The following is a 14080-nucleotide window of genomic DNA, read 5'->3' as shown; positions in this document are numbered from 1 at the left end:
TAACTATGCCCAATATGTTTGCATACCAAAAATGGCTGTTTGTACCAATTGAATTCTCCCAGCATACGATAGTTTTTTGGATGTCCACGAAGAGATTTTAGTTATAATCTTGTCAATCAGAGGCTGCCATTGTGACACAGATATTTTCTTAGTAGATAATGGGATCCCAAGGTATTTGAAAGGCAACTCACCCACAGTATATTTCAAAAAGGCTAGAATTCTTGTTCTCTCTTCCATTGCTACACCCCCACAGTATACAGAACTCTTATCTAGGTTAGTCTGTAAGACTGAAGCCTGCGTGACCTGAGTGAAGCACTGATGTAGGGCCACTACAGACTCAAAATCACCCCTAGCAAACAAAAGCAAATCATCTGCAAAGCTAAGGTAAGTTATCCCTAGCTTTGCACATCTAGGGTGATATTTGAAAGCTACCTGATTCTTTAGTTGATTCAATAATCTGCTTAGGTATTCCATTGCTATAGCGAAGAGGAACGGTGATATGGGGTCCCGTTGCTGAGCCCCTTGGCTGCTGGAAAAGGTTCAGATACTTCACCATTGATCAGGATATTATAGTTTACTGTTTGGACACATACCATCACCCAAGCTTTATATCTCTTTGGGAATCCTAATTCAGTCATCACTTTTTCCAAGTAGATCCATTCTACTGAGTCGTATGCTTTTTGTAAATCTATCTTAATCATACATCTTGGAGACACATGATTCCTAGTGTAAGCTTTCACCAATTCATGTGCCAAGATTATGTTATTTGCAATTTTCCTTCCCGGTATGAATTCTGCTTGTGCCTCACTGATGATACTAGCTATGACTTTTTGCATTCGAATTGCTAGTATTTTAGATCTGATCTTATAAAAGACTGTGCAACATGCAATGGGCCTGTAATCCTTCACAGTTCTAGGATTTGGTATCTTTGGTACCAGCGTAATGGTGGCACAATTTATAGCTTTGTACATCTTCCCCCTCTCAAAAAACTCTTTCACAGCTTGAATGATATTTGGCTTTATAATGGGCCAAGTTTTCTTATAGAACTCTGCATTGTACCATCAATTCCAGGTGCCTTCTCATTATCAATAGCATTGAGTCCCTCCCATATCTCCCGGTCAGTGACTTCTTCACATAAATTCATCCTCTGTTGCTGAGTTAGTTGGTCCCTGCCTCATAACAAGCACATTCACAGCTGGTAAACAATTGCTAGCTGATCCCATCAACCCTTTATAGAACTACATAATCTCCTGTTTGATATCAGTTGGAGTATACAACCTATCCCCAGTAATAGAAGTGAGTTCTAGGATCTGTTTCTTGTGGTATCTTTCCTTCAGGACCGCAGAGAAATATTTGTTATTGGAATCCCCAAGTTTTATCCACCTTGCCCTAGATTTCTATCTCATAATACTTTCTTCAATACTAGACCATTTCTCCAGCTTTATAAGTGCAGCTTTCTCTTGTTCAACCAGATCATCAGTACACCCTCTTTTCATTCTCTGTTGTGCATGGTTTACCTCAGCTCTAGCCTCTTTAATGTGTTATGTCACTCCTCTATAGTGCTCGTTATTCAATCCCCTGAACTTTGGTTGTAAGGCTTTAAGTTTAAGCCAGACATTCTTCATCTTGTCACTTGCTAGATTTTGGCTCGACGAGTGTTTTACAATTTGTAGGAATGAGTCATGATCCTTCCATACATCAAAGAATCTGAAGGGAGGTTTAATGATTTTGGTGGAGGTGTTTAGTATTAGGAGCATTGGATAATTGGTCAGACATGTTAGGCAGGTCATAGTTAGTAGCTATGTGTCCCCATTGCATCATCCAATCATGGTTACCAAAGGCCCTGTCTATTCTAGTTGAGACTCTGCTATTCCCAAGCTGTTTATTGTTCCAGGTGTAGTAGTCCCCTCTCCATATGAGCTCGTTTACTTGTAAGTCATGGATACACTCAGCATATTCTCTAGTTTCCCCTATTTGAACAGGATTACCTTGTAGCCTATCTGTAGAGGTTAGAATTGCATTGAAATCCCCACATATAAGCCATGAGTCATTGATCCCCTGGTGCAGATCCCTTAAGGAGGTCCATAGTCCCCTTCTCTGTTTAATAGTGTTAAAACCATATACTACTGTCAGCATACATGAAAAATTAGCAGCTCTACCCTTCACTTGACAATGTAGTAGTTGAGGTTCACTTCGTATCAGGTCAATAGTATACCACTGAGGATCCCAAGCTAGCCATACTCTCCCATTTGGAGCCTCCGGGTAGTTATTCAGGACTGTCCAGCCAGGTACCACTGTTTTCTGAATCTGTAATGCCTTCTGAGCCTTGACCCTTGCTTGTGGGCCATCGTCTTCTTAAAACACAACAAAAACATATTAACAAGAACCAGACTTACTTGAAAACAACCAAAATTCATAGTAAAAAGGCATCGAATGTGCCACAAATCCACGGTACATCAACCCCTGCGAAGTTGGAGTGTGTCATAGCAATTTCGGCCAAAGTTGAAGTGTGTTTTGTAACCTTTTCCCTTTTTTTTAAACGAGTGCCACGAAAGATTTTCACATCGAAAGTACCTGACACATCCCAAGCAAATTTGGGATAAAGTACGCCGAAATATATAGAGTAAGCCATTTCCAAAAACGTCTGATAGATAAGTCCATTCATGCTCTATGATGAGTTTCCCTCTTGTAACGCATGGAAAAGTGAACGGTTTGCCAACCACAAGTGTTAGCTTATATACTCGATATGTAAATCAAACAGGTAATTTTTAAATAAATTTTAATTTTGATTAATTAACATTTTTTAACTTTAATTTGAGGTTCTAAAAGTTAAATTATTTATTTTAATACAAAACAATGAATGTGAGTAAGCATTTCATTTTAAAGAAGCATCTGACAATAAATGTAGCAAATCAAGATTGAATTTAATTTGTTAGATAAGAGCTTATGATTAATAAGTAAGATAAAGTTAAAGTGATTTGACTCGTTATTATTATTTAAGCACTTACACGACCATTTATAGCAAAGTAAAAGTATTTTTATTTTGTCCGAGTGAACTTGTTCACATTATCGATCTTGAACCTTTAAAAAAAAAAGAGTTATGATAAACAGACAACCAATATTAAACTAGCCGATATGAAGCTTGGCATCATTATTTTTTCAAAATTTTAGAGGCTTCATGTATGTTCAACTTCCAAACTAGTTAAACTTTAGTTCTTATCGAGTTCAACTGGTTTTGGTATATTCCTAATCTAAAGAATGATACCTTAGTCATTTTTGTACAAGTAATTTGATGATTGTAATTTTTTTAGATAAGGGGGACTAAGAGGTGTCAAATTAATTTTGTCGTCCTTTGCAAATTTATTTTTAGTTTTATGTTTCTGTAAACGAGTACCACAGAAGATTTTCACATCGAAAGTACCCGACACATCTCTAGCAAATTTGGGATAAAATACGTTGAAGTATCTAGAGCAAGCCATTTTCAAAAACGGCCGATAGATAAGTCCAGTGTGCTGTTCAGTGACGAGTTTCCCTCTTGTAACGGATGGAAAAGAAAACGGTTGGCCAACCGCAAGTGTAGCTTATTTACTTGGTATGTAAATCAAACAGGTAATTTTTAAATAAATGTTGCTTTTAATTTTGATTAATTGACATTTTTAACGTTAATTTGAGGTTCTAATAGTTAAATTATTTATTTTATAGAAACAATGACTGTGAGTAAGCATTTCATTTTAAAGGAGCGTCTGACAATAAATGTAGCAAATCAAGATTGAATTTAATTTGTTAGATAAGAGCTTATCATTAATAAGTGAGATAAAGTTAAAGTGATTTGACTCGTTATTGTTATTTAAGCACTTACATGATCACTTATAGCAAAGTAAAAGTATTTTAATTTTGTCTAAGTGAACTTGTTAACATTATCGATCTTGACCTTTGAGAGAGAGAGAGAGAGAGAGAGAGAGAGAGAAGATTTATGATAAACAGACAACCATTATTAAACTAGCCGATATGAAGCTTGGCATCATTATTTTTCCAAAATTTTAGAGGCTCCATGTATGTTCAACCTCCAAACTAATAAAACCTTAGTACTTATCGAGTTCAACTTGTTTTGATATATTCCTAATCGAAAGAATGATACCTTAGTCATTTTTGTACAAATAATGTGATGATTGTAATTTTTTTTAGATAAGGGGGACTAAGAGGTGTCAATTAATTTTGTCATCTTTGTCAAATTTATTTTCAGTTTTATGTTTTTTTATTTTTAAAACGAGTGCCACAAAAGATTTTCATACTGAAAGTACCCGACAGATCTCCAGCAAATTTGGGATAAAGTATGTCGAAGTATCTAGAGTAAGCCATTTTCAAAAACGTCTGATAGATAAGTTCAGTGCGCCGCTCTGTGACGACCTTCCCTCTTGAAAAGAAAACGGTTGGCCAACCGCAATTGTTAGCTTATTTAGTCGGTATGTACATCAAATAGGTATTTTTTAAATAAATTTTACTTTTACTTATGATTAATTAACATTTTTTAACTTTAATTTGAGGTTCTAAAAGTTAAATTATTTATTTTAATACCAACAATGAATGTGAGTAAGTAATTGTATGACATTAAATGTAGCAAATCAAGATTGAATTTAATTTCTTAGATAAGAGCTTATGATTAATAAGTAAGATAAATTTAAAAGTTATTTGACTCGTTCTCGTTAATTAAGCGCTTACATGACCACTGATAGCAAAGTAAAAGTGCTTTAATTTTGTCTAGGTGAACTTGTTCACATTATGATCTTGAACTTATTAAAAAAAAACAGAGAGAGAGAGAGAGAGAAGAGTTATAATAAACAGACAACCAATATTAAACTAGCCGATATGAAGTTTGGCATCATTATTTTTCAAAAAAATTAGAGGCTCCATTTTTGTTCAACTTCCAAAGTAGTGAAACTTTAGTTCTTATTGAGTTCAGCTGGTTTCGATATGTTCCTAATTTAAAGAATGATACCTTAGTCATTTTTGTACAAGTAATTTGATAATTGTAATTTTTTTAGATAAGGGGGACTAAGAAGTGTCAATTAATTTTGTCGTCCTTTGCAAATTTATTTTTATTCTATGTTTTTTTAAACGAGTGCCACAGAAGATTTTCACATCGATAGTACCCCCACACATCTCTTTTCAAAGTATCTAGAGTAAGCCATTTCCAAAAACGTCAAGCCATTTCCAAAAACGTCTGATAGATAAGTCTAATGCGCCGCTCTGTGACGAGTTTCCCTCTTGTAACGGATGGAAAAGGAAACAGTTGGCCAATCGCAAGTGTTAGCTTATTTACTAGGTATTACATCAAATAGATAATTTTTAAATAAATTTTACTTTTAATTATGATTAATTAACATTTTTTAACTTTAATTTAAGGTTCTAAAAGTTAAATTATTATTTTAATACCAACAATGAATATGAGTAAGTATTTCATTTTAAGGGAGTGTATGACATTAAATGTAGTAAAACAAGACTGAATTTAATTTGTTTGATAAGAGCTTATGATCAATAAGTAAGATAAAGTTAAAGTGATTTGACTCGTTATTTTTATTTAAGCACTTACATGACCACTTATAGCAAAGTAAAAGTACTTTAATTTTATGCAGGTGAACTTGTTCACATTATCGATCTTGAACTTGAAAAAAAAAATAGAATAGTTATGATAAGCAGACAACCAATATTAAACTAGCCAATATGAAGCTTTGACATTATTATTTTTCCAAAATTTTAGAGGCTCCATGTATATATGTTCAACGTCCAAACTAGTGAAACTTTAGTTCTTATTGAGTTTAGCTGGTTTCAAATATATTCCTAATCTAAAGGATGATACCCTAGTCATTTTTGTACAAATAATTTGATGATTGTAATTTAGGAAAAAAGACAAGCAATGAGAGAGAGAGAGCCACATCAGTTGAGGATTTTTTTCATTATTAATTGATGAATTGAAGAAGATTTTTTCTTAAAGAATAAAATAAGATGTCACGAGATATATGCATTCAGCATTCTTAACAACTCTTTGACAATTGTTGGCACATAGGTAACAAAAATCGGTGTTTGTTTTATATAAACTGTCTACCGTCATGTTACTAAGAAACTAATCTCTGACTTCGGCTCTCTAAAGTTTAATTTTAGTTCTTGCCTTGAAATGCTTAGAGTAGGCTTTACATCTATGAAGTCAAAAATATTTTCCTATTGTTGAATGTGCTTGTGTCCAAGTGTCCAACCTGCACAATAATGTTATCATTAGAATGGAAAACTGTGTTCTAAATTTTTTTAAAGGTAAAACATTCTTTCAAGTAATTGTTCATTAAGTACAATACTTAGTACTGAAAAGCTTTGCAGTATAGGCCAAAACGTCATGCCAATTATGAATTACAAACCGATAAGGATAGAATTTGAAGTAATTATTAGAGTGATGAGTACCTTAAATTGATATAATAGTACAATTTTGAGCCATTAATTATTGATAATGTCTGATTTTATTTCTTGTGATTATGCTGTGATACATTTAACATTCGATTAACTAAATGTGCTATTTGACCCTTTTACATAGGAATATATTTACTCTATTTTTTGAAGTTTATTATCTTCAAATATATAGTAACAAACAAGTCTAGACAAACACATGAGTTATTAAATGGTGGAACGATTAATGATCTAAAAATTTATGAGTATTCACGAGTAAAGAGATTAAAATTGCACAATTTAAATAATTAAAAATTAAATATACTTAATCAAATATCACAATAATTAAAATAAAAATTTATCAATAACTAAGAATGCAAAAGTGCTATTAGCCCCTATCAATCTTAAACAACAAATGTACTTTATAGAGAAAAGATAAGTAGAATCACGCACACACTCACAGAACCTCAAACCTACTAATGTCAACTCCTTAATTAGGTGGGAAATGTAGAATCTTGATAACATACAATTTCAGCATATTCTTGCTTAACCTTGTTTGGATGGTTGTTACATATTGCTTCATAATGTATCGTATTATGTTATATTATGTATTGTATTGTATTGTATTGTATTGTATTGTATTGTATTGATGAACATAATATTTGGATAAATTGTATTGTTTTCATCGTTATATAGTGTCATACATTAGCAATTTGAAAGATAAACATATGAGAAAAGTAGGATGCGGAGTAATTTTTAATAATAAAAAAGCAGGGTAAATAGTAAAATAGGATTATTAGATAATAAGCAAAGATAAAATGACCAAAAAAATAAAATAACGATGTGATCGCATTGTATGGGGTGAAAACTGGGCTTGATAGGTGGAACAATTAATCGACACGCCAAGGTATTTTTTCAGCCCGATCCAGATAAATAGGAAAGTTTACAGTCACAATCTGGATGCGCCCTCACATCATCCTCACATGTATGTCTTGGGCTGATTCCATCTCGGCAGACATGGGATACTATGTGGTCGACTAAACAATAGAGTCCTTTAGACTCCTTTAGCTTGAATCATTTCCTCCTTTGGGTGCGTTCGATGAGACATTTGTTTGTGTTCGCTTATACTTTTGTGTTGAAAAATCTAAGTATGTTTAAATAAAATACGTTCCCGGAGAAGGAACATCTCATTTTTCACAGTTGTAACCCTAACCCACTATTGAGCTTTCAAAAGTACCATAAGCTTCATACTATATTTCTATCTCTAGCTTGTCTCTTTATTTTATGTCGTTTACCTTCTTGCATTTACATACACTTCTTGATTTAGCCACAAGAAAAGGGTTTGATCGAATACGATTTACTTATCTTTAACCCCTTTAAAACAAATTTGATTGTTATCTTAAAATCATTTTTAGTGGTATACACGCATGAAATCAATCGTTATATAAAATGAGTTTTTGTCATTGCACAATGATCAATTTAGCGATACGATCCTATAAAATTTAATAGGACTAACAATCAAAATAAACATTATATTTAAAATAACTACACAATACGACTAGTAACAGTCATCCAAAACAACAATACGACAGGTAACAATCATCCAAAACAAGTAAGTCACTCCATCTTATTTCTAAAAAAAAAAGAAAAAAAAAAAGGAGGAATTATTATTTTATATTTTCAACGCCACAATCAAATCAAAGTGTGTCACACATTTACCCCATAAAATATTAAACCTCGTTTTTATTCATTTTTTTAAATGAATTAATCTCTTATCATCTTACGTCATTACTCATCTCCAATCTTTGAAAATAAAAAAGGGATCCAACTTGTTCTTCTTCTTTCTCGATCTTGAGCACAAATTTGCTAGAAGTTTAGTAACATAAAACAAACTACCTTGCATCAAAACATTTAAGACAAAACCAACAAAAAGAAAAAGACAAGCCCTTTTGTTCTTTTCTCCCCGGTTCAAAATAAGTGTCCATTTACGCTTTTTCACCCCCCTTAAAAAATAGTTATTTTGACTAAATTATTTGTAGTTAATAAGACTCTTGCCTATTTACTGTCTTGAGTAAATAGAGACAAATTGGAGAAAATAATGTTAATTCCTTCTTTATTAGTATTATGTAAGTAGCCTTATTTTAAATCAAAATAAAAAAGATTAAGTAATACTTATTTTGAACCGGAGAGAGTATTACCTTTTAAATTAAAAAATAAATGATTACATCATCAAATTAAAAACTAAAAAAAAAAGAAACTTAAGGGCAAGGACAAAAAGATAAATTCAAAAGCCCCAACCAAGTGGCAGTTAATTATATTCCACACTAACTAAAAGGAAACAGAAATTAGACCCGTGAAGAGGATTTAATAAAGGCTTTAGTAGAAATGAATTAAGAGAGAGAGAATCAGATATAGTTTCAAGTCTTTAGTTTAGAGAGAGAAATAGAACAACAAGAAAATATTTATGGTAAGTATGATAATCATTTCTCTTTTATGTTTGTTTCATATGTGCTTTAATGTTAATTTTTCTTTTTTGTTGAAACTTCCATTTTGGGTTTTTACCTAAGCAAATTTTGTTTGATTTTACTTAGAAATTTTCTTGGTTTGAAGATGGGAAAGTGTTTTTGTTTGATTATTTTGAAGTTAAAAAGGATATTTTTAATGGGTTTTGTGGCTAGCCTAATTTGTGTGCACTAACATTTTTTGTTTAAAGTGAAACATAGTAATTTTTTATGTGGAAGACAAGATTAACCTGAGTGTGACATTTGTGAACTGTTTAGGAAATTGCATTCTTTGTATAGATATCTATCTATCTATCTGTATCACTTTCCTGGTGATGGGCCACCAAAAAAATAAAAATCCTTATGTTTGTCGTCATTGATATCTTACCAGGTATCCGAAAATGAAATTTCCTCCTTTTTGGGGCCATGTTTTCAGGCCAAGATATGTTCTTTGTTTCTTTTTTTGGCCTCTTTTCATATCTTTTTTTATAGGTTTCATGGTGGTCTATTGCTATATACGTTGGTATATCAAATTTCTATTAAGTATCTTGTACTTGTAATTACCCCACCCCTCCCTAGTAGAATAGAAATTGAGAGGAAAGTAGCTAATACAAGATTAAATATGGCAAACCAAGGGAATTTTTTATTAAAAAAGGCTATTAGAAGTAAAGTTTTTTTTTTTTTTTTTTTAATTTTTTATGGGGGTAGGGAGTTAAAATTTTTGTGAGATTAACTTTTTTCTAAATGATGAAGTGGTGTGGTAGACTTGCTTCCTAATGTTGTTTTGCAAGCAGGAAAGTGGTCTCCAGTAAAGTCTCTAGTTTTGAACTGCTTTATATGACTTCTTTTGCAGGAATCTCCTTTTCTTGCTTTGTACTTTTCCTCTTCATTTTCTTTGTAATTAAGGTATGCAGAATAGTTTGAATTGATACCCTACTTCCTCTTCAGGTATATTTAATGTGCACGGTTGTCGGAGACTCGAGCCCATCACTCCAAAAGTAACCTGTGGAGCGTTGCTCTGGTCCAGTAAATGTCGTTTCGCAGTATAGCTCGTGATATTAGGGATAGTATTGGAAACTTATCTAGGCGGCGGAGTTTCGATAACAGAGGGAAGTCTCAGAGTGCTGTCCATGAGTTGCATGACCAGCCTACTATAGTCATTCAAAGTAGTTGTTGGGCAGGCCTCCCACCAGAGTTACTTCGTGATGTAATTAAAAGATTGGAGGCAAGTGAGAGTACTTGGCCTACTCGTAAACATGTTGTCGCATGTGCAGCTGTTTGCCGCTCATGGAGGGAGATGTGCAGAGAAATTGTTCAGTGTCCCGAGTTCTCCGGAAAGTTGACCTTTCCCATCTCTCTTAAGCAGGTGATTTTCTTTTTCCAAGTGGAGCATATGTTGCTATCATTTCTCTATTGTTTTATAAGGTTATAGTGGAAGATGAGAGCTGTATCATTGTAGTGATGTTTGTTATCCAATTCCTTTTTCGCAGCCTGGGTTTCGGGATGGAACCATCCAATGCTTCATCCGGAGGGACAAAGCTAATTTAACTTACCAACTTTTCCTTTGCCTTAGTCCTGGTAAGTTTGTATTCCTGGCTTTCTGCTGACTGACATGTAGTCTAATTTGCTTGTGAGATTTAGGGCAGATCTTTTGCTCATCTTTAAGCTTCATATAGTCATTTGATGTTTCCATTTGTTGCATTAGATCAGTTAGGTTTTAAAAGGTTTTGTTTTCTACGTTGGATTTGATTGGATTCATTTCCGAGGGTTGACAGAAGAATCATTTCACTGTAAGTAATGCACCACGATTTACATAAAATTCCCTTGTTCCACAGAGTGGAAGATGGAATCAAGCAGTTCTTGTGAAGGGGTTGATTGTTAGTGCCTATATGTTTGTCTGCTTAGGAGAACTTCACAGTTAATAGACAGAAAATTCAGATCACACTTCACAGAAGAATGTCTTTTTTCTTCTTTTGTCGATTGTTTGAGCGGGAATTTTTTATTCTGGTTGTGGGAGTTGGGGATTTTCACTGAATATGCTTTGTCAATTTTGTAAAAGGATTCTTAGTTAATGGTTCAGAACCATCTTGGAAGCTTCTTGATCTTTCCCTTTTAAGTTTATACAGATATTGCCTTGTTTTCATTAAAAACGGGAAGCCTGATGTTTGCTGATATTTTCTTTTTCCTTTTGTGTTCATCAGCCTTGCTTGTAGAAAATGGCAAGTTTCTTCTTTCTGCAAAGCGTAATCGGAGAACCACTTGTACAGAGTACATCATCTCTATGAATGCAGATAACACATCAAGGTCCAGCAGCTCTTACATTGGAAAACTTAGGTAAGTATGCTTTGAGAGAGTTCAAATCCTTAATTTTCCTAGTTTTATTGTCAAAGACTATCGTGATTTGGCAAAAGGAACGATATCATAAATGATTAAAATGGCTCAAGAAATCTACAAAGTAGCATCTGTGAGATGATGAGAACAGGATCTATAAGGTTCTATCTGACGAAAGAGAGTTAAATGGTGGGAGGAAATTAGTGAAATCTTATGAACTTTCTAATTGACAAAAGATAGTACAGAAGAAACTCATCAAATCGTCATCTTGGATTCTATCCCTTTTGGCTGTGGAATGAGGCTTTGAATAATATTGTGAGCGCATTGGTGATTTGATACTGTTTGCTTTTTTATATGCTTACCCAAAAAAATTATTTTAAAATCATTCTACAATGCCGTAAATTCTATGGTGGGGATATGACAGGTAACGAATGGTGCATTCCAGTTGTGTCTAATAGTGAACCTGTCCTGATGACCTATTTGGTTACATTCCTTAACTTATTCAATTCTTTATGCCCTGACTTGTCTTGGATAAAAGGTGAATAAATTGTTAAACGTGTGAAGATTATTATGTTTAATGTGATGAAGTTTGTTAGTATGAATTTAGCTGTTAGCTTGAACTGGAAATAAGTATTTACTGGGTCATAGACGTGATAATTTCTGCTGCAAGTTTCCGATTCAGGCCAATTGTAAAAGGCTTTTAAACTGTTTTTATTTCTTCTCTTCAGGTCAAATTTTCTGGGCACGAAGTTCATAATGTATGATACCCAGCCACCATACAACAGTTCTAGTATTCCTCCACCTGGTGGAAGCCGGAGATTCTACTCCAAGAAAGTTTCTCCCAAAGTCCCTACAGGAAGCTACAAAATTGCACAGGTTAGCTACGAACTGAATGTACTCGGGACCAGGGGGCCCCGCAGGATGAATTGTGTCATGCACTCAATCCCTGTCTCGGCCCTTGAACCGGGGGGCACTGTTCCAGGCCAACCTGAACTTCTCCCACCCAATCTTGAAGACTCATTTAGGAGCATGTCCTTCTCAAAATCAATCGATGCTTCAACGGAATTCAACAGCGCCCGGTTTTCAGATATTGGGGGTCCAAGTGAAGTAGTAGATGAAGAAGCGAAGAGTAGACTTTTGGTTCTTCGAAACAAGGCGCCTAGATGGCATGAACAGCTTCAGTGTTGGTGTCTGAATTTCAGAGGGAGGGTAACTGTCGCTTCTGTCAAGAATTTCCAGCTGATTGCTGCTACACAGCGTGCAGCCGGTGCCCCAACACCAGCACAACCGGCTCCTCAGTCATCATCATCAGATCATGACAAGATCATCTTGCAGTTTGGTAAGGTTGGCAAAGATATGTTTACAATGGATTATCGGTATCCTTTATCTGCCTTTCAGGCTTTCGCCATCTGTTTGAGCAGCTTTGACACAAAGTTGGCATGTGAATAGAAAGAACAAATAGAAGATTTAGTTCATACTACTAGTTCTCTGTTCCCTAGAGTTGCCTAAAGATTGTTGCACCATCTTTGTGTGACTCTTCATCAGAATCAAGGAGATGCAGGAAGCTCTTGCACATTGGACTATTATTATCTTCTTCTTGCCTCACCATCATCATTCGCCGCTTTATCCTTCATTAATAGAGTTTAGATGCTTCTGTTGTAATATTCGCTAGTGTTAAATGTAGTTAGTGAAAGGAACAATATAAAATTTGTACCATGTGTGATTTCCAGTTGTAACATCCATTTGTACAATCAGCCCACTTTGTAGTGTTCTTTGTTAAGTTTGGATTATGCTGGCTGGTGATGTCCAAAGTTGTAAACCACATCTTTATGTTGGTGTGGAGGGCTGGAGGCCATGGTGGATATTCTGATTGAGATTTAGAGGGTACCCCTTATCTGCCTTTTCTGAAGGGGACTCTGGTCGATCATCAATATGCCTATTTCTGTCAAAGTTATGTAATCTTCTAATAAATATTTTGAAATGATATGCTTGGCCAAAATTGCCCCCAAAAAAAGAAAGACTGTGCACCTTGTATTACAGTACTTTCTTTGCAAGAAAATTTCATGTATTAGGTGAAACCTTAAACGGCAAAACAAGATCATGCATCAAATCGTAACTCCACGAGGACTTTTAAGATGAGAAGTAAAACATCATGCATGTGCATTGTGCCTAACCGTGTCATAATATTGGGGACACTTCTTGGATGAGGACTCAATTTTTACTTTATTTCTAGTTAATAAACTATTTTAAGTCACTCAATTTCCCTTATTATATCGAAAAGTCATTTACCTTGCCTTTGTCTAAGTATCGTCGCAATAATATTATATTCTGTAATTGTTATCACGTCTCGTTTATTTACTTTTAGTGACTTTTTGTGATACTTAGCTAAAGTTGGTGACTTTTTGGTTACAAAATATCATTTGATAACTTTTGTGATACTTACGTAAAATTCAGTAATTTTTTTATTACAAAAATAGTTACTTTGGTGTAATAATGTGAAAATTGAGTGGTGTCCACTGTTATCATATATCGTTATTTCTCTTATTGACTTTATGTGATAATTAGGTATATTTATTTTATTGTGCTCTAATAGTCATCACCTGCATATGTTAAGACTCCCCCAAAATGGTAAATTAATCAAGGGTTGGGACGAAGGGAATAACTAAAAGGTAAAAACAAAGAAATGAAAAATCACAAAAACAGATATGAGCCAAATGAAGCCGAACAAAGGAATAGTTTACAATGGAAAAGAACCAATTTGGTGAAGACAAATTGGTCTGTTACTGCACCCCTATTAGCTCAATCGGGCAATCAAA

General features: G+C 34.2%; 2 protein-coding genes across 4 annotated transcripts; one reads left to right on the top strand and one right to left on the bottom strand.

Moving 5' to 3' along the window:
- Positions 1 to 3: 3 nt before the first annotated feature.
- Positions 4 to 474, bottom strand: LOC132034914 (uncharacterized). The gene has a single exon (XM_059425249.1). It carries the CDS (start codon positions 472 to 474, stop codon positions 4 to 6), a length of 471 nt encoding a protein of 156 aa, XP_059281232.1.
- Positions 475 to 8784: 8310 nt separating this feature from the next.
- LOC132033900 (tubby-like F-box protein 8) lies at positions 8785 to 13214 on the top strand. Of its 3 annotated transcripts, none has more exons than XM_059424045.1 (5): positions 8785 to 8899; positions 9882 to 10299; positions 10424 to 10511; positions 11135 to 11267; positions 11993 to 13214. In XM_059424045.1, the coding sequence occupies exons 2-5, from the start codon at positions 9964 to 9966 to the stop codon at positions 12711 to 12713; spliced, it is 1278 nt and encodes a 425-aa protein (XP_059280028.1). In that variant the 5' UTR covers positions 8785 to 8899; positions 9882 to 9963; the 3' UTR covers positions 12714 to 13214. The 3 variants fall into 3 exon arrangements, with proteins under 3 accessions (XP_059280028.1, XP_059280029.1, XP_059280027.1); XM_059424046.1 differs by lacking the exon at positions 8785 to 8899 and adding an exon at positions 9260 to 9324; XM_059424044.1 differs by lacking the exon at positions 8785 to 8899 and having other exon boundaries at positions 9472 to 10299.
- The last annotated feature ends 866 nt before the right edge of the window (positions 13215 to 14080 follow it).

Source organism: Lycium ferocissimum, chromosome 10 (genome assembly GCF_029784015.1).
Source record: "Lycium ferocissimum isolate CSIRO_LF1 chromosome 10, AGI_CSIRO_Lferr_CH_V1, whole genome shotgun sequence".
Taxonomy (NCBI): Eukaryota; Viridiplantae; Streptophyta; class Magnoliopsida; order Solanales; family Solanaceae; genus Lycium; species Lycium ferocissimum.
The sequence above is the reverse complement of the archived record's forward strand: the minus strand, read 5'-3'. Positions and strand labels throughout refer to the sequence as shown.

Excerpts from the sequence above, each read along its gene's own strand:
- LOC132034914 (XM_059425249.1), bottom strand. The coding sequence starts at position 474 with ATGGAATACCTAAGCAGATTATTGAATCAACTAAAGAATCAGGTAGCT.
- LOC132033900 (XM_059424045.1), top strand. The coding sequence starts at position 9,964 with ATGTCGTTTCGCAGTATAGCTCGTGATATTAGGGATAGTATTGGAAAC. Across the intron at positions 10,512-11,134 it reads TTTCCTTTGCCTTAGTCCTG|CCTTGCTTGTAGAAAATGGC; the intron begins GTAAGTTTGTAT and ends TGTGTTCATCAG. Across the intron at positions 11,268-11,992 it reads TCTTACATTGGAAAACTTAG|GTCAAATTTTCTGGGCACGA; the intron begins GTAAGTATGCTT and ends TCTTCTCTTCAG.